A 16036-nucleotide genomic window follows, 5' to 3' on the forward strand; every position below is an offset into this window, starting at 1 on the left:
GTACATACGTCAATGATAACGATGATACGTAGACGTACCCGTGAGAGCGTAAAAAATATCCAGGGACATCTGCAGAGATGCCCGATCCGATCAGGCCGCGACGGATCAAACGGATCGAATATAAAGCCGCTAAGGTTGCCTCGCTCGATAATCTCGCTGGATGTGTTTAGCGGACATGGGGATTTAATTAGCGATTTACTTGTACATATACTTAAGGCCGGCCAGCCAGCCTGCGACTACTAGCCACTCATACACCCACATACCCACACACACAGACATCTCTTATAATCCGCCTCGCTTTCCCTCTTGCACGCACCACGTTCGCTCGTTCGCTGATCGCTCGATACAACACAACAATATACCTACATGTCATACTTACATACTGTATACGTACAACCCTCGACCCCTGCAACCGCCAATCGCTGACCTAGTCACCCACAAAAATTACACCGAATTACCCCGTGTGCCTGTCTCTAATTATCAATTCACGCATACATTGCCTCTGTTGAACGTAATTAATTTTCATACAGCATGTGGGAAGAACGATACGGAGGATATTTTGATAATTAATGTTACAGTTTCCGCAAAGAATAGAATATTTAAATATTTTTATGAAACATCGCGTGCTGTTCTTCTCGGTTGAATAATTACATTCGTACGTATTTGGATGTTCCTTAGCATCCGCTTTTGCCGCAACGCAATTATGGCCGCGATCCAGATATTAATTCCTATTCAAAACTATATACTACGTAATTATAATTAAATACAGGAATTTCAATGCATTCGGAATCAGGTCATGTATATACGTATAGTATGCGTGAGTAGGTCGGGATTTGTCGGCCTCTCTGGCGGTGAAAATATTTTCTCTGTATAATACTTGAAATTAACGCTGTGAGTGAATTGTATCATTTTTTCTTTTTGTTTCTTTGCAATTATTCAATTTCATTTTTTACCTTACACGAGAGACAGTTTTATTGTCGTTCAAGTAATAATATAAAATGAAACTGTAATATGTATGTCGTGAAATCCTGTCATTAGTGCTGATGTAAAGTGCAGTACTTTGCAAATTTCATAATCTAAAAAAATTAGGAGACAGGAATAAAAATTTATACGTACATATTGAAGCATCGACCACTACCTCTAACACCTAATTACAATTAATTTTTCTCTTAGTACTCGTCTTGAAGCGTGTTACGCTTGAACATGAATGGGTATGTATGTTGTACCTCTCCTCCAAACCGCCTTACACGATTAAATGAACAGAATAACACTACGACCACTACTACTGTTATTACTAGTCTAGTCTAATGAGTTTACGCTGTACGTAAGAGAAACATTCAAAAAATTGATCTATCTCTATCGCTTCTTAATCTTCCTCCACTTGTTTTTGATCAATTAGCGAAGAGCCCCTCTAGAAAAAGTTTGACCACCGCTATCTTGCCTGAATTTTCAAACGTCTCAATCAGTCTCAGTCTTCCTCCTGAGCCCTCCCCTTCACCCCCCCCCCCCCCCCCCCCGCGATCAACGATTTGACCATAAATCCAGCTAGCAATAAACAGGGGGAAAAAATGTTTCTACCATTCCTGCGACATACGAGAAACTCTGCTGAGAAACAGTATTTCCAGAATGCGCACGACTAGAGCAGTGAAGAGTGTAGCAGCTTTGCGTACAACGTCGCAGCGGGCAGTGAACGACGCTCTGACTGCCGATGGGGAATCAATCGCGAGAAGCTAATCGGTTGGCGATCGGTTAGTCATCGTCGAAGGCCGCTAAGGGTGGCCAGGAAGCAAGACTGATTCCACACGAAGACCCTCCGACCCTGGGATGTACGCGGCAGCCGGGGGTGCGAGCATCGCGAGCAGGCGAAAGCAGAAGAGGCTTCTTCTACACAAGCGAGGAGGGAGTGGCGGTGGAGTTGTTGGAGGCGCAGGCAGAGGCGGGGCGTCTTCGGCGGTGACGTCGGGCGAACACCATCACCAGACCCAGGGACAGGGCAGGGGGTTTCCTGGAGGAAATATACACCACCTCAATCATTACAATCATCACAATCATCATAATCAGAGTAATCAACAACAGGCGAGGACAAAGAGCGCCCCATTTCCATCGTCGCGCCAGAGCAGGATCTCGAGACCACCAAACCTCCCTACCCCCCTGCCACTTAGTGCCCAGCACCAGAGTCAGCCCAATAATCAACATCATCATCACCATCATCACCACCATCAGCATCAACAGCAGCAGCAGCTGATACCAGTCTCCCCTATCACTTTCCCAATATCGCCACCGCCGCTATCACTTTCCCTCGAATCTTCCAAATCATTAACTTACTCCGTATCGAAAAGCAACCATTTTCCATTCCCACCACCCCCAGACCTAAGAGTGTCATCTTCTACCGAACTACAGGTGGGTAATTTATTTTCTTCTCTCTTGCTCTCTTTACGCCTATATGTGCTTTTAATACTATACAATCATTATTATCATTATTCATATGATCGTCACAACATACTGCACTTTTTACCCTTGTACATGTCATGCTATGTTACGCATTTGTAACAAAAATATTATATATTAACGGAAATCTGGCTGTCTGGTGGCTTTTACTGCATATGTATTGTTAATTATATTTTATCATGTATGAATTGATGGGGTTTGCGCAGGGAAATAATTGTGGGGAATTTTTGTCCTTTTATCCGTTTCTTTTCTTTTTTTAAATTTTAAATAGTTTTTTCAACTTCTGGGCGTGTAATATCAATGTGTTGTAAGTTGGCGTTTTCTTCATGCTCGTTTCACCGTGCTAATTAAATGGATTTTCTATATACGTATCTATATCTGTCATGTGCTGTTTGCGTAGTAACTGGATATTATATAGTGTCAAAATTCTTATTGTGCATTTTTGTATTTAGAGAAAATATTCTTAACTTAGAAATGAGACAGCTAATGATTAGCGCGCGGGTGCGTTATAGAGTAAGCGCGATCAGAAATAACTCTCCCACTCTTAACATTGTAAGAACGTTTTAAATCATCGAACAAATCAAAGGACTGAAATTAAAATAAAGAAAATAAAAGAATGAAAGAAACTGTTTTCGCAAATTCCATCAGTTATGCAGCATGTGACGCGACTGTATGCGCGTATGTGTGTTTATTGCATATTGATGTTAATCTGAATATACACACACGCGCGCTTACATGCGTTGATATGATAAAATGCAGGTGTTGACACGATGTAAACTGTTGTTTAAATCTCATACTGTAAATCTAATGAACCTTGAAAACGTAGTAAATACGTTAGAGCGTGACGTTGTTGCACTCAGAAATTTATCGTAGAACTGTGTCAGATAATTTTCTAATAAATAATTGTCTAAGGTTCAGTTTAAATCATTGTCAAACGAAAAACGGTAAGAAGAAAGAAGAAGCCGAATAAAGATGCAACAAATTTTATGATACAACTACAAGTTGCAGAGAAAAGCTTCGAGAATAGCGAAAGATCGATCGTAGGGCATTGGGGTAAGGAGGCCTCGGTGAAGTGAAGGAGTGATACGTGGCGGTAATCGGATACTAATAAAGTTGTGTGAGAAGGATTGATAAAAAAAATTTTTTTAAATAATAATTTCGCGTCGAACCAGATAACAACAAGGCTAATAATTATAAGGGTAAATAAGAAATTCCAAATAACACAAAATTGAGAGAAGAACCAGAGAGATTTCAAGTAAAGAAACAAATTGTACACAAACACATATAAATATATATATATTATATACACACACACACACACATATCTAAACACAAATAAGTGAATGAATGAGCGGAATGCAGGCTGCTCTATTAATAAGAAGGGAGAAGCAGCGATTAAGGGGGGGTAAGGGAGGTGGTGTAAACTTTAGAGAACTACCTTCGAACTTGGCCACCCGGCTTATTCCGCCACTACCCCGCTACCCCCCTAGATCCTACATATACGGGGTGAGTACACTGCGAATTAGCCTATTCCATTTTCACGTATAGATCGGACGCGCTTTCGACCTTTCTTCCTCGTACATGCCTTGGTGTGTTCGACATGTGTACGCATATACATAACGTGATATGCGTACGCACGAGTATAATAGGCGGATATATGCCTGTAACGATATTTCTTCCTTACTTCCTCTGGCTTGTTTTTAAAATTTGTCAATTATTTATGTAAGCAACGTGTCGTGTCTGTGTAATTTTGTAATCTAGTTGTTCATGTCTAAGAGGTAAGTAAGATGTAATACGGTGTTTATATCCCTCGCGAATGTAGAAACACCCAGAAGTCTACATACTATGATCCCGAACGAACATCTGAATAATTTCAATTACCAGCTGATGTGAAATTGCCTCTAAATCGTGATTTGTAAATCAGACATAAATACGTGGTTGATAATTGGAAAGCTGGTCCACTCCCTCCTACGTATCCTGTCCTAATCAATATTCGTTCAACTACGCATCTGAAAGCGAATTTTGACGATTTCAGTGCAGCGGACAAAGCCAGGCTCAGGGTAAAGCAGCATGGCAGGGATGCAGCAGACCATCGCCCCTTCCTCTAACACCCGTATCACCGATCGGTTCACGCGCCGGCGACGGTCTCAACTACAAGACGAAACAGTGCGAGGCACACCGACGATGGATGAAAAGAAACAGGGTAGGTAACTCAGCGTATTTTCAAGCAACGCTTACCAGTTCATTTCCAATCGCAACGAACGCAACAAAAGACTTGGAAGTCGAAAACTATTCTATTCCCAGATACGAGACGCCAGCTACTGCTACGGAAGCAGCGGAGAGGAAGAAGAAGACGGGCAGGAGTGGGGTGGCGGTCGACGGAGAGGCGAAGTTAGCGCAGCAGTGAACACGGTGCTCTATGCCGGACTTGGGACAACGGCTTTGGGTCTGGTGATATCGTTTGTGGGCACGGGTGAAAAAGGGTTCCAGAGTTCGGAACTGAGGCTGGTGGGTCCGTCTCTCCTGTGCGCAGGCTTGCTGTGTTGCCTGTTGCGAGTGTTGCTGTGTCTGTGCCTGTGCCACTGCGGTAAATGCCAGTGGAGTTCGTCGTCGTCGTCCGCTGTGGCGAAAGGTGATAAATTGGAAAAGGCTTCGGCGAAGGAGCAGAACAATGTTCCGCCGGCTCCTTCTCTTCTAACTGCTTCCCTCCTGCCGCCGCTCAGATCAGCTGCCGCGACCGTTTCTCCTCCCCCTCCAGTGGCGAAAGGGCGAGAGCTTCTTCTGTCGGCGGCTCAACTATCCGAATGACCGTCTACTTCAGGGTCCAAATCGTAGAGAAGAAGAATGCTTGGAAAAGCCATCCCGCCACCAAGTTTCCCAGATATACTCTCGACTAAACAAATGCCTCTGACAATGTTTTTTCTACGATTATCCAAATAATCTCTTTATAGTGTAACGGAACGGAGTGATATGTTATACGTACATTAATATGACAAATTCGAATTGACTACACCTAAGCCGCGTGTTCTTTTTCTAAAGATTATTATTGTTAATCCAATTCAATATAATCTATTGATATTAAATATCCGTTATTACTTTTTAAGCTAAATTGCATAAGCGATAAGAATTTGATTTTTTTTTTCACTCACTAAGCCTGCTCTATAATCTAGGTGCGGCACCATTTTTGCAAATTATACTATAATAGGTATATAAACACGACTGAGCTTGACAAATAATCGCGTCAAGCTGGAAAATCAAAGTTATCAAATATACCATGGACTTGTCTCATAATTTTTAATTGTTTGTTCTATTTTTTTGATTGTTCTTCTTTTGGTTCATTATAAGTATGTGTATGTACTATACAACTTTTCTGCTTTTTTTTTTCATTCAAACTCTTATTCAAAGAGTCCGGAGATTTGAAAATTAGATGCTACTGCCCATATACTTCCGTGACGTTAATACCATTGAAATTAGGGCAAATTAAATTTCATCACATATATGAAAAAATTATGCCTGTTGGTTAAAAGAAAAAAATTTGACATGTATACATACGTACATATATATATATATCATACCGCTACGTTAATTTATCACATTGCTAAGAGTAGAACAAAGTTGAGAAAAAGAATAATAATTATAACAATAATAATCAGCACTGGTGTGTACGAATAGACAAGCAAAAGATATTAGATACCGATATCTACTGCCTAGCGATTTTAGGGAGTATGTTATATATACTATGATTGAAATAATATAGGAATTTTATTTATAAAAGAATCTTCCTTCGCTTGAAAAAAAAGGAACCAGACAAAAGAAAAATTTATGGTTATAAAGAAAAATTGTTGTTACTTTCATAAGAAGCCGGAGGCGGCGCGTAGATAATTAATATTTCAGTAAGTGTGACATATCTTAAAAGAAAAAAAAAAAAAGGCAAGAAAGCAGAAATCATAGTGATGATAATAAATGAAATCTTTATAAATAAAAAAAAAAAAAAAAAATATGAAAAAACGGAACTTCCCCCCTACCGTTCTTTTAATCCTAGACATATTTCGAAAAAAGACGAAGTAGCAGGTCTTTAGAGTTCATCAATTCAGGCCCCTGCTTCAATCTTGTGAAATTAAATGTCAGCCTTGTAAAATATGTATAAGATACCTTAGCGTATTACTCAGGATAGTTGAAATTGCATTTGATCAGGAGGTGCGTAGCTGTATATAACGGGAGCATCCGAAGTTGTGGCATTGCCAGTAGTCGTAGCAATGGTGAACAATTGGTCGTCGTAAATGGTGCTTTGCTGATCAACCGACTTTCCATTACCGGGCACAACGCCCGGACTAGATCCCGGATTATCGCCCTTGGTAGCCTCTCTATACTTCTGTAGATAGACTTTGAGTGGCTCTACGTAATTGTCAAAGCCGAGGGTGGTCATAGCAAACAGTATATCCTCTCCGTTAATGGTCTTTCTCTTTTCCATGTGGCACCTGTCGCTCGCTTCGGATGTTATGAAAGATATAAACTCAGATACGCATTCCTGAACACATTCCCTGGCATCCTTCGCTATCTTGCCAGCTTCCGGTATTGCTCGTTTCATTATTTTGGCTACGTTAGCAATCGGCAGAAAGCGATCCTGCTCCCGCAAAGGACACCCACCACCTCTTCCCTGTAGAGGATCTCCTCCTCCGTGGTTCGAGTCGTCTGTATTTTCAGGATCATCTGTCGCCGGTGATAATTATATGATAAATTGCATAGCTACTAATTGTTGAAGCACCGTCAACGACATCGTTTTGTTTTTGGAAACGCATTGAGGTCTTCGTACTCTACAAAAAATGTTCAACGTACCTTCCAAGTCATCGGACTGGACACCGATATAAGAAGCTCCCACGCCTCCACCGCCAAGAAACGCTGAAGTGCCAAGTGGCCCACCGTCATCGCCACTTTCCCCGCTGTTTTCCATATTCGGTATTATCCTTAGGCTGTGAAACAGGTTAACGAGAATTAGTCCGTCATAGACAATCTCATTTTATGCATTTTCAATAGAATAACTTTGCTTTAAGCATATTTGATGTTTCTACGTCAAGCATAAAAGCGTAAATAAAGGCATCTAGGTTAGGTTATACTATTATTGTCAACGTGTAATTATCCAACAGTTTGCTCGATGTGAGTTAGGGTGATTTAATCTGTTCTGTTCAACTTACGGCTGTATTTCCTCGTCTGTTTATACACGAAAGGATAAAAAATTGTCCGTATCAGTTTTGTATTTGCTAACACAGTTTGCAATATCCTCGATACGCGTCCGTCAAGCAGAGACGACAACCACCAACAGGTGACGCAGTGAGTCTGGCGTAACCTCAGCATTTGGACTGTTTTCACGGGATCCGTAGTGTCTTAAATTGTATTCTACTCCGTGGTCCGCTTTCACGCACTTCAACGATTTTCCGTATTACACAAAACAAAATAAGCAGAAGAAGGCGTTCGAAGTATTAAAACTCGCGAACCCTTTTCTTGTAAACTGCCAAACTACAAAAGTATAAACACGTTGGCTCGATTATCAAGAGCTGTCAATTCAGAATATTTAGAGAGGAGTAATAAATTGGAAAGAATGTTAGGTTAAGAAATAATCGCGGTGCATGCGGCAAATTCAACTTGGCTACAAATGAATCGAAAATCCTGATTTTTTGATAGCTATAAAACTTCCAAATTAGCCAATATGTTTAATCGAGTACTGCGTTGTCTGACATTGACGAAAAAGCCGCTGAGGTGGACCGCAAGACGAAATTGCCGGCCGACGATCGAGGCACAGCTGAGTGCCTGCGATATTCTCCACACGTCGAAAAGACGTTTTTGTACGAAAGTCGGCAAGATATCCGAAGAAGGCGAGACACAGGAGAATCTGGAGAAAAATGTCACTATATCTGTAAGCGGCGAACAGCTTCAAGCTATGATGGACTCGGACCCGGAGATGGAGAAACTTTACAAAGTGATCCAGCTCGAAGTCGAGGTGATGAGACAGAACGGCAGACTGATACCCAAGGAGCTAAAGCCTCAACATTGGTTGCAATTGATCAGGCATGAAACGAGATCTGCGAGAAGGTAATTTTGTTTAATATGTTTTTACATTAAAAATGATCAGAGATAAATAAGAACTTGTCAATTTCAATTTGCAGTCGATATCTGATGTACCTCTTCAAGCTTGAAATGACCCAAGAAAACTTTAGGAAGAAAAAAGAACTAGCCAGGATAGAGAGGGAACAGAAGCTGCAGGAACATGGGAGGGAAGAAGTCGATCAGATGGCGTATAGGCTGTTTAAAAACACAATTTTCCTGCGAATATACGACACAGCGATGAATCGCTTCTACCACTCGCGTATGATGATGGCCAAGATCCATGGTCCTGAAGTGATAATAGACCTCGGATACGACAAACACATGACAGTGCGCGAGTCGTCAGAATGCGCCAAACAGCTCGTCTTCTTGTTTGCGGAGAATCGCGTACTCCGAGATCCATTTTACATCACCTTTTGCAATGTAAATAAATTTTCGGTAGTTATGGAAAAGTTTTACAGATCTGTACCGAATGCCAACGAGCCTGATTTTCCACTAGAAATAAAGGAATGTTCGTACACCGAGCTCTATGACAAAAAGAAGCTGGTCTACTTGACGCCGCACTGCAACACCGAAATGACAGAGTACGAACCGGACTCCATCTACATAATAGGCGGAATGGTGGACAAGACAAACAACCAGCCCCTCTCTTTGGCAAAGGCGAAAAAAGAGGGTCTGAGAATGGCCAAATTCCCTCTAGACAAGTACTTGCTATGGGGTTCAGGCTCTGGCAAACGTTTGCCACTTAATCATGTGCTAAGAATCTTGGCGGATATCAGGACCACCGGAGATTGGCATAAGGCCTTGAAACACGTCCCTCTTAGGAAGTTGGAGAGACCTCTTGACCAATTACAAACTGGCAAAGTTCAGTTTCCGCCCCAAACTCCCTCATGGGTTAATACTGAGCTTCAAAGAAAAAGACAATACATGCCTACGAAAACGAAAATTGGACACTCGCTAAACACGTCATACACTTTTCGAGACAGACAAAAGAAAAGTTCGTAATAAATAACGGATTGTAAATAATGTGACCAGGATTGTTGGTTATGACAAATGAGAACAATATACTGATCATTAGTGCAGACAGGCTAACACTTACTTCCACCTTTATATTATCAATGAAATCCTGCGGCACGGTTACCTCTAATGAAAAAATTCCTGTAACAAAAATGAAATAATTTAGATATATCATTCAATTAATACTACAGTGTATTTTTATGTTTTGTCAGTGTACAGACACCATTTTTTTTTTTTCTAAGGCCCCAGAGGTACAATTGTTTTCTAGATTTATTATATTAGCTGCGTTTGATATGTACAATTTTATATCGTGTCTGTGGATCTTTTTTCAGTCACATGCTGCAGGAACGATCGCTTCGAAGAGTGGAAAAAAAGCACATGTTTGATCAGTCTTTTGGACGGAGAGAACTCTGCTTTTAAGTACGCACTACTCCATACGCATGTACTCACATAGGTATATCTACTCGAACGAAGATCTCAAGCTTAGAACGTGAGCTAATATGAAGATAATATGACACCACGGCAATTCGACACTTCAAATTTGAACTAAATATGTAGAATATCCTAATCAATCTTAATAGTGATGATGTATATTGCTTATCATCCCAGAGAAAAGTTTTTCAAGGAGATACAGTGTAGACTTGATAAAAATTAACGATTGTAAAATATACTCGCGTCTATCAATAATGTCACGATAATAAATAATAATAAAACAATCCTTATACGAATAAAACAATAAACCGGAAGAGGTTGTTGTTGCTTGCTGAAAAATTTCGAGTCACCTTCTAATAAAATATTCCCCGACGCATCGTCACTCGTCCACCAAAATTTATTAATCCAAGTCGATTTCGCAAGCTAGTGAAAATTTGTTTTTCAAATGATTTCCTGGTGCAAAGATGTAAAATGTCACCGAAAATGAAACTGATCTACAAGGGAAAAAACCAAGCAGACCATCCGACAAAACTCCAATGGTTATACGTTGTAAAGACGGGAATTTCGGACTATTGCAAGGTGACATGGTCAAAAAAAAAAAGCAACTGATAAACGGACGAACAGAGCAATAACATCGATGAACTATGTAAAAACCGATCCACTTGCTTGAAAACTACGCTTAATAGATACATGAGGATAAAGCTGACGCCATTCGTGTATCTTCATATCGCTTATACCTTCGCAAAAGCTGAGATCCATCATTTCCAGCTGAGTGCAATATAATAAAAATCGTAGACATATTTCGGGAGTAAGAGATCTTGCGCCAAGGAAATCCAACTGTCTGAGTTTAGAGCAGGCTAAAAACGGCTCGAGGTCACGATCGGTGAGGCCGCGAAGAGCAGCGAGAAAGACCTTCTCCAGATTCTGACAGGACGCAGCCAATGCTCTCAGCGACTCCCCTGGAGCTCCCATGCCTAGGCTGAAATTAGTCAAATTTTGAAGTTACCGTTTTTTAAAAAATTCTCCTTCATACTAACCACCATCCGAAGTCGACCTCTCTAAGCATCGTGCAACGAGCGAGGGCTCTGACTCCGTGGGGCGTCAGGCTATGGCTCTTCCAGAAATCAACGCTCTCGAGGTGAGGACACGAGTAGGCAACCTCCATCGCTATATCGTCCATGTTATGAACGTGGTCACAAGCGGCAAGGTTCAGGTGGCGCATGCCTCGATTTCCCTTAAGAATCGCGCACAGCGACGGCGTCTGAATCAACGTTCTGTAAAGTTCGAGACGTTCGAGCTGCTGCAGGTTTGCCAGAGGCCAAAATCCGTCCTTAGTTATCTCCACGCAGTTGCGAAGGCAAAGTTCTGTGCGTCGAACGATAACGGTCAATTAATCTTTTACGATTGAGAGATGAAAACGTAAATACCTTTTAGGTTTCGGCAGATCATGGAAACCTTCAGTATCACGGAATTGTTGACAAACTGGCAGGAATTGAATCTAAGGTGCGTCAACTGATTTCCGCTGGACGTGAGAAATTCCTGAATGTCTTTAGATGTTATCGTGTTGTAGTTGCCGCACCAGGAGAGATCTAGACGCTGAAGATATTGGCACCTCGAGGCCAGCGTTTCAAGCGCGCTTGTGTCAATACAGTACCAATATGGTTTCAAGTTTAGGCTGGTATAGAGAAGTGCATCTCTTGCTATATTGTTGAAATGCCGATTAACTTGACAACAGCGACAGAGAGATCTGAGATCGAGATTTCTAAGAATCTTCAGTACCGCTTCGTCCTGCAGGTTTGTAAAATAAATGCTTGTAATTGAATTATACTAAAAATTTGTGGCTAATTTATTTCATTACTGTTCTATTAAGAAATGTATTAAAACGGAAAAAACGCTTACGGGCAACACAGAAAAACTGCCGCAAATATCACCCGACTGTAACGAACTCCCAGTCTTGTTTCCAGCCACTGCACTTCTTGAGGAAGTTGAAAGATCGATGTCCTGCATCAATTTTGGAAAGTCTTCCTGGAGAAACCTGTGCAGACTGCTAACTGCTTCTTCGATTGGCGGTATGCAGTGGTAGTCAGTTCCTAGCCTGTCAATTATGGTCCCCTTGTGTATCCTACCCGTAACATTTCTGCAAAATCAAAAGTTTGCCAGTTCGAGTTTGGAAATGACGAGAAACACGGTGCAAAACTGGATTACATACCTGTTCGAGAGTTGACAGTGCTTGTAAAACGTGTTTTTCAGCTCCCTTAAATCTTTGTGTGTCTGTAAATAATCTGGCGTCAGATTATAAACGTCATCGCAATCAAGGGTACTGTCGTTGAGCTGCCGAAGCAAGGTGCTCAAGTTTTTATTGTTGAATCTAAAGTGGGGTTGAATAAATTCCGAAGTGCCGATGAGGAGGACGGCATCCAGCTCTGTGTAATAGTCCTGCTTACTGTGGTTGAACTCCAGTCTAAGCATCTTGGTCTTGAAACAGCATGGCTGTAGAGGGGGAGAAAATATCCTTGGCTTGTGTGAAACTACCTGCGGCAGCCCTCTCCAAAGACGGCTCCACTTTCCGCTGCTATCGGCAGCCCAAATTCCAACAACGCTGCCCGGGTTATAAGTCTCATATATGGACACTCTGATTGGATAAACCTCACGATCGTACGCCACATCTGTAACAGGGTTCAATTATCAGTAATAAAGAATATGGATCGTCATTGTTGTTGTTGTGGTCTCCATACCTATGTAGTCCTGGCAGACGACATTGTCATTGTTCTGCGGCATGTAATCAACTAGTCTGGATGGCGCCTTGTCCCACCAACAGCCGTACGTTCTCTAGAAATAAGTATAACAGATTACAGAGATACTGAGGTTAAGCAGATGAGAATTATACCAGCAAATGATGTCTTACCATGACAAATGCCTGAGGAAAATCACCATAGTCGGGAAACTTGCTCGGGTTACCAGCTATGTTGTACGCCGTGTAGGATATGCTTTTATCACTTCCGTACTGTGAGCTGAAGTGTTGCACCTTATTCACGAATTGCTCGGTAAAAATAATCGAGTCATCATTTTCCGCTCCTTTGTTATTCGACACTGATATCCACTCGGATTTAATCTCGTCGCAGGACACCATTGCTGCTTTTGTGGAGCGTGAAAAATTATACTTTATTATTTTTTGTATGGTATACCATACTACTTGACAATAGCGTCTTTCAGGATTTCGGGTTGAGTTGGGTTGTATTAGGTTGGGTATCGTCGTAATGCACCGCCAATGCTTGGCATGTTTTCGATCATCGTCGTGAAGATGACAGCGAATTACCGCGAACGACGGAACGCTGGGATTCTGGACTGTTAAAGAAGCTGATTATATTTAAATACGTATTATTACTTTTTCGTGTGCGGATCAATCATACAGCGAATTTCCGGAGTTTTTTTTTGCGAGGACCATTCAAGCTTCTCACGAAGCTTCCCTTCGGACATTACGGAGTGAATATAAGCATGAAGTTTGCGGGGGAACAGCTGCAAACATCCAGGAACAATTACGAATTGCGGGCTGAACGAAACGGCGGCAATTACGAACAGTTGAGAGTTTATGCAACATGAATAGATTACGATCGGAATTTATTAGATCAGAAACCCATTTCGAAATCTCTCATGCGATAAGGATTCAGCGAAAGATATCAGACGAGCATTAATTGCCTAATAAAAGCTAGTACAACGTGCGATTAAGAACGAGATACGCGCGTCTACGAAATGGAACGTGTATTTCTATCTGATTGTTTTCAACAATAATTAACCACTGATACCACTTACATATCAGCGCAATTAACACACTGTCTCAGTAAATGTATATATCCATAATGAAGCACGTCTGTAACGGTGACCTCGACTGTGGTTAGAATTCTTTGAGCGCTTTAGAACCATCTCGTCGGTAGCAACAATGGCAATTATACCCTCGAGGAAAAACCACTTGTCAGCGGTCGAAATGGTCGAATAGACCAGAAAAATCGCTGACACGTCATAAGGACGAGCCGGTATCTCCCCAGTGCGTCAATCTTGTTGAAGAAAAGCGAAAGCACGAAGAAAATATTGTGAAGATAAATTCGAAATCGTTAAATTGAATATTTTACCAACAATAATGGTAAACGCTCGCGCCCTTCATTTCGTGTTCAAAATTGGTGAACGTAAACTGACTGCAAGATTCTACCGCGAAATACTCGGAATGAAGGTTAGAATTTATCAATTCATTGTTACAGGTATTTTACGATCACGGCCATTGCATAAACGTTGAAAACATAATTTTGATACGTCAATTATTATGATTATCTTATTGCACACCAGTTACATTTTATACAATACAAATAGATTTTTTCTCATCGCTATAGCGTCGTTCACATCTTGAATCCGTTTTCTGTTAATTTCGAAACACCCTGCAGCCCTTTATCACGTTTGAAATTTTCACAGTACCGTAACTAGGGACGAAAGGACCCTGCCATACATTTGTTTTATTTCATTTTTCTATACACAGAAATATGGGTATTGATTTTTTTTTCTCTTCCCTTATATTCCAGGTTCTGAGACATGAGGAATTCTCGGACGGTTGCGAAGCTGCTTGCAACGGGTTAGCTGTTGACTAAAAAATATAAACCGAGTCTGAAAACGGTTTCCTTTCCCTTTCCATCAATTGTTCTTTCTCATATAAATTACGATCCTCGCTATCATCTTCAGTACGATAATTTCTTTGTCCACCGTCATTTTTATTTTTACCAAATTTATAGGCCCTACGCCAATCGCTGGAGCAAAACTATGGTCGGCTACGGGCCTGAGGACGATCACTTTGTTGTCGAACTGACGTACAACTACGGTATTGATTCTTACGAAAGAGGCAATGACTTTAAAGGGATAACGATTAGATCCAAGGAAGCGATTGAAAGAGCAAGGTCTTCAGGATGGCCGGTGCGAGAGGAGGATGGGAAATTCGTGCTTGAAGCGCCGGGTGGTTACAAGTACTACGTTATTGACGAACCGCAGCCTGCTGATAGAGGTAATGGGAATATAGAGCTCTGTATTTTTCCCTGATACAGATTCTTATACTATCTGATTTACTTTTAGTTTACGCATTGGTCTAGCATGTCTCTCTGCTTATAAACTTGTGATATTTACCACCTCGTCATCGCTTTCAGATCCGGTCGAGAAGGTCACCCTATCCAGTTCCAATCTAGAACGTACAATTGCATATTGGAAGAATATTCTCGGCTTGAGAGTCTACAAGCAAGATGATCGCAAAGTTCTATTAGGATTCGGCCACAATCAGGCCGAGCTTGAGTTTGAGGATATTGGTGAGACGGCCGGCCATTCTGGGTTTAATTTAACACATTCACAGATCGTAAGTTCTGAGATTTGGGACTATAAAGTGGTGGATGATTTCCAGGGACTGAGGTGACACATGCAAAGGGTTATGGGCGGATCGCATTTTCAATTCCATACGAGAACCTGCTGCGCCTTAATCAGACTGTAAAGGAAGCAAACCAAAAGATTCTCACAGATCTTGTAAAGCTTGATACGCCAGGAAAAGCTAGCGTTACTGTCGTCATTCTTGCCGATCCGGTAATTTCTTTGTTTTGATAAATAGAATCGTTTGTCGAGGATTCGAATTTTGCGAATGTTATTGCATTAGTGCAGTGAGTTTACCTTGAATCAATATGGACTCGTTTGAACCATTCATCTTTCAGGATGGCCACGAGATTTGCTTCGTCGACGACGAGGGCTTCAGGCAACTCTCCATGCCTGATTATCCTAGCGAAGCTATCCTGGATAGATTTATCGCCAAGGAAGACAAAACTGCTGGCGTGACTGCGTAGATACGCATTACTGAAATGAAAAAATACTGTTTAATCAATTATAACTGTCTAATTGTGCTGTTGAAATATAAATTGAAATTCGATATTAGTTGTATATATATATTCTGTTTATGTCACGGGTAAGAGTAGGTATAGTACGTATGTGTGTGTGTGTAGGCTGAGCAGTAGCGTACCGGCAGGTA

At 41.3% G+C, this 16036-nt stretch overlaps 5 protein-coding genes across 12 annotated transcripts; 3 read left to right on the forward strand and 2 right to left on the reverse strand.

The window, feature by feature from the left end:
• Positions 1 to 1099: 1099 nt before the first annotated feature.
• On the reverse strand, positions 1100 to 7783 carry LOC124186038 (nuclear transcription factor Y subunit B-1). Of its 2 annotated transcripts, XM_046577378.1 has the most exons (4): positions 7641 to 7783; positions 7285 to 7418; positions 6601 to 7158; positions 1100 to 2005 (listed from the first exon to the last, which is right to left on the reverse strand). In XM_046577378.1, the coding sequence occupies exons 2-3, from the start codon at positions 7397 to 7399 to the stop codon at positions 6614 to 6616; spliced, it is 660 nt and encodes a 219-aa protein (XP_046433334.1). In that variant the 5' UTR covers positions 7400 to 7418; positions 7641 to 7783; the 3' UTR covers positions 1100 to 2005; positions 6601 to 6613. The 2 variants fall into 2 exon arrangements, with proteins under 2 accessions (XP_046433334.1, XP_046433333.1); XM_046577377.1 differs by lacking the exon at positions 1100 to 2005 and having other exon boundaries at positions 5834 to 7158.
• On the forward strand, positions 1825 to 5936 carry LOC124186032. Its single transcript, XM_046577370.1, has 3 exons — positions 1825 to 2400; positions 4484 to 4651; positions 4753 to 5936. The coding sequence occupies exons 1-3, from the start codon at positions 1825 to 1827 to the stop codon at positions 5254 to 5256; spliced, it is 1248 nt and encodes a 415-aa protein (XP_046433326.1). The 3' UTR covers positions 5257 to 5936.
• A 63-nt stretch (positions 7784 to 7846) lies between the features above and the next one.
• On the forward strand, positions 7847 to 9930 carry LOC124186029 (mitochondrial ribonuclease P protein 1 homolog). Its single transcript, XM_046577364.1, has 2 exons — positions 7847 to 8535; positions 8610 to 9930. The coding sequence occupies exons 1-2, from the start codon at positions 8153 to 8155 to the stop codon at positions 9550 to 9552; spliced, it is 1326 nt and encodes a 441-aa protein (XP_046433320.1). The 5' UTR covers positions 7847 to 8152; the 3' UTR covers positions 9553 to 9930.
• Positions 9739 to 15823, reverse strand: LOC124186026 (F-box/LRR-repeat protein 4). 7 transcript variants are annotated; one of them, XM_046577356.1, is made up of 9 exons: positions 15685 to 15708; positions 15157 to 15211; positions 12902 to 13128; positions 12732 to 12825; positions 12206 to 12662; positions 11896 to 12133; positions 11424 to 11784; positions 11034 to 11361; positions 9739 to 10975 (listed from the first exon to the last, which is right to left on the reverse strand). In XM_046577356.1, the coding sequence occupies exons 3-9, from the start codon at positions 13124 to 13126 to the stop codon at positions 10639 to 10641; spliced, it is 2040 nt and encodes a 679-aa protein (XP_046433312.1). In that variant the 5' UTR covers positions 13127 to 13128; positions 15157 to 15211; positions 15685 to 15708; the 3' UTR covers positions 9739 to 10638. The 7 variants fall into 7 exon arrangements, with proteins under 7 accessions (XP_046433312.1, XP_046433308.1, XP_046433311.1 ...); XM_046577352.1 differs by having other exon boundaries at positions 12902 to 13131; positions 15685 to 15703; XM_046577355.1 differs by lacking the exon at positions 15685 to 15708 and adding an exon at positions 13382 to 13512 and having other exon boundaries at positions 12902 to 13131; positions 15157 to 15172.
• On the forward strand, positions 13815 to 15942 carry LOC124186034 (glyoxalase domain-containing protein 4). Its single transcript, XM_046577372.1, has 6 exons — positions 13815 to 14221; positions 14565 to 14614; positions 14772 to 15037; positions 15177 to 15332; positions 15425 to 15600; positions 15726 to 15942. The coding sequence occupies exons 1-6, from the start codon at positions 14132 to 14134 to the stop codon at positions 15852 to 15854; spliced, it is 867 nt and encodes a 288-aa protein (XP_046433328.1). The 5' UTR covers positions 13815 to 14131; the 3' UTR covers positions 15855 to 15942.
• Positions 15943 to 16036: the final 94 nt, after the last annotated feature.

Source organism: Neodiprion fabricii, chromosome 7, assembly GCF_021155785.1.
Source record: "Neodiprion fabricii isolate iyNeoFabr1 chromosome 7, iyNeoFabr1.1, whole genome shotgun sequence".
Taxonomy (NCBI): Eukaryota; Metazoa; Arthropoda; class Insecta; order Hymenoptera; family Diprionidae; genus Neodiprion; species Neodiprion fabricii.

Excerpts from the sequence above, each read along its gene's own strand:
- LOC124186026 (XM_046577350.1), bottom strand. The coding sequence starts at position 15,718 with ATGAATGGTTCAAACGAGTCCATATTGATTCAAG. Across the intron at positions 13,132-15,684 it reads CGAGTCCATATTGATTCAAG|CAGCAATGGTGTCCTGCGAC; the intron begins GTAAACTCACTG and ends GCTCCACAAAAG. Across the intron at positions 12,134-12,205 it reads CACTGTCAACTCTCGAACAG|AAATGTTACGGGTAGGATAC; the intron begins GTATGTAATCCA and ends TTGATTTTGCAG.
- LOC124186032 (XM_046577370.1), top strand. The coding sequence starts at position 1,825 with ATGTACGCGGCAGCCGGGGGTGCGAGCATCGCGAGCAGGCGAAAGCAG. Across the intron at positions 2,401-4,483 it reads CATCTTCTACCGAACTACAG|TGCAGCGGACAAAGCCAGGC; the intron begins GTGGGTAATTTA and ends TGACGATTTCAG. Across the intron at positions 4,652-4,752 it reads GATGGATGAAAAGAAACAGG|ATACGAGACGCCAGCTACTG; the intron begins GTAGGTAACTCA and ends TTCTATTCCCAG.
- LOC124186038 (XM_046577378.1), bottom strand. The coding sequence starts at position 7,399 with ATGGAAAACAGCGGGGAAAGTGGCGATGACGGTGGGCCACTTGGCACT. Across the intron at positions 7,159-7,284 it reads CCAGTCCGATGACTTGGAAG|ATGATCCTGAAAATACAGAC; the intron begins GTACGTTGAACA and ends CACCGGCGACAG.
- LOC124186029 (XM_046577364.1), top strand. The coding sequence starts at position 8,153 with ATGTTTAATCGAGTACTGCGTTGTCTGACATTGACGAAAAAGCCGCTG. Across the intron at positions 8,536-8,609 it reads GAAACGAGATCTGCGAGAAG|TCGATATCTGATGTACCTCT; the intron begins GTAATTTTGTTT and ends TTCAATTTGCAG.
- LOC124186034 (XM_046577372.1), top strand. The coding sequence starts at position 14,132 with ATGGTAAACGCTCGCGCCCTTCATTTCGTGTTCAAAATTGGTGAACGT. Across the intron at positions 14,615-14,771 it reads TGCGAAGCTGCTTGCAACGG|GCCCTACGCCAATCGCTGGA; the intron begins GTTAGCTGTTGA and ends CCAAATTTATAG. Across the intron at positions 15,333-15,424 it reads GCTTGAGTTTGAGGATATTG|GGACTGAGGTGACACATGCA; the intron begins GTGAGACGGCCG and ends GATGATTTCCAG.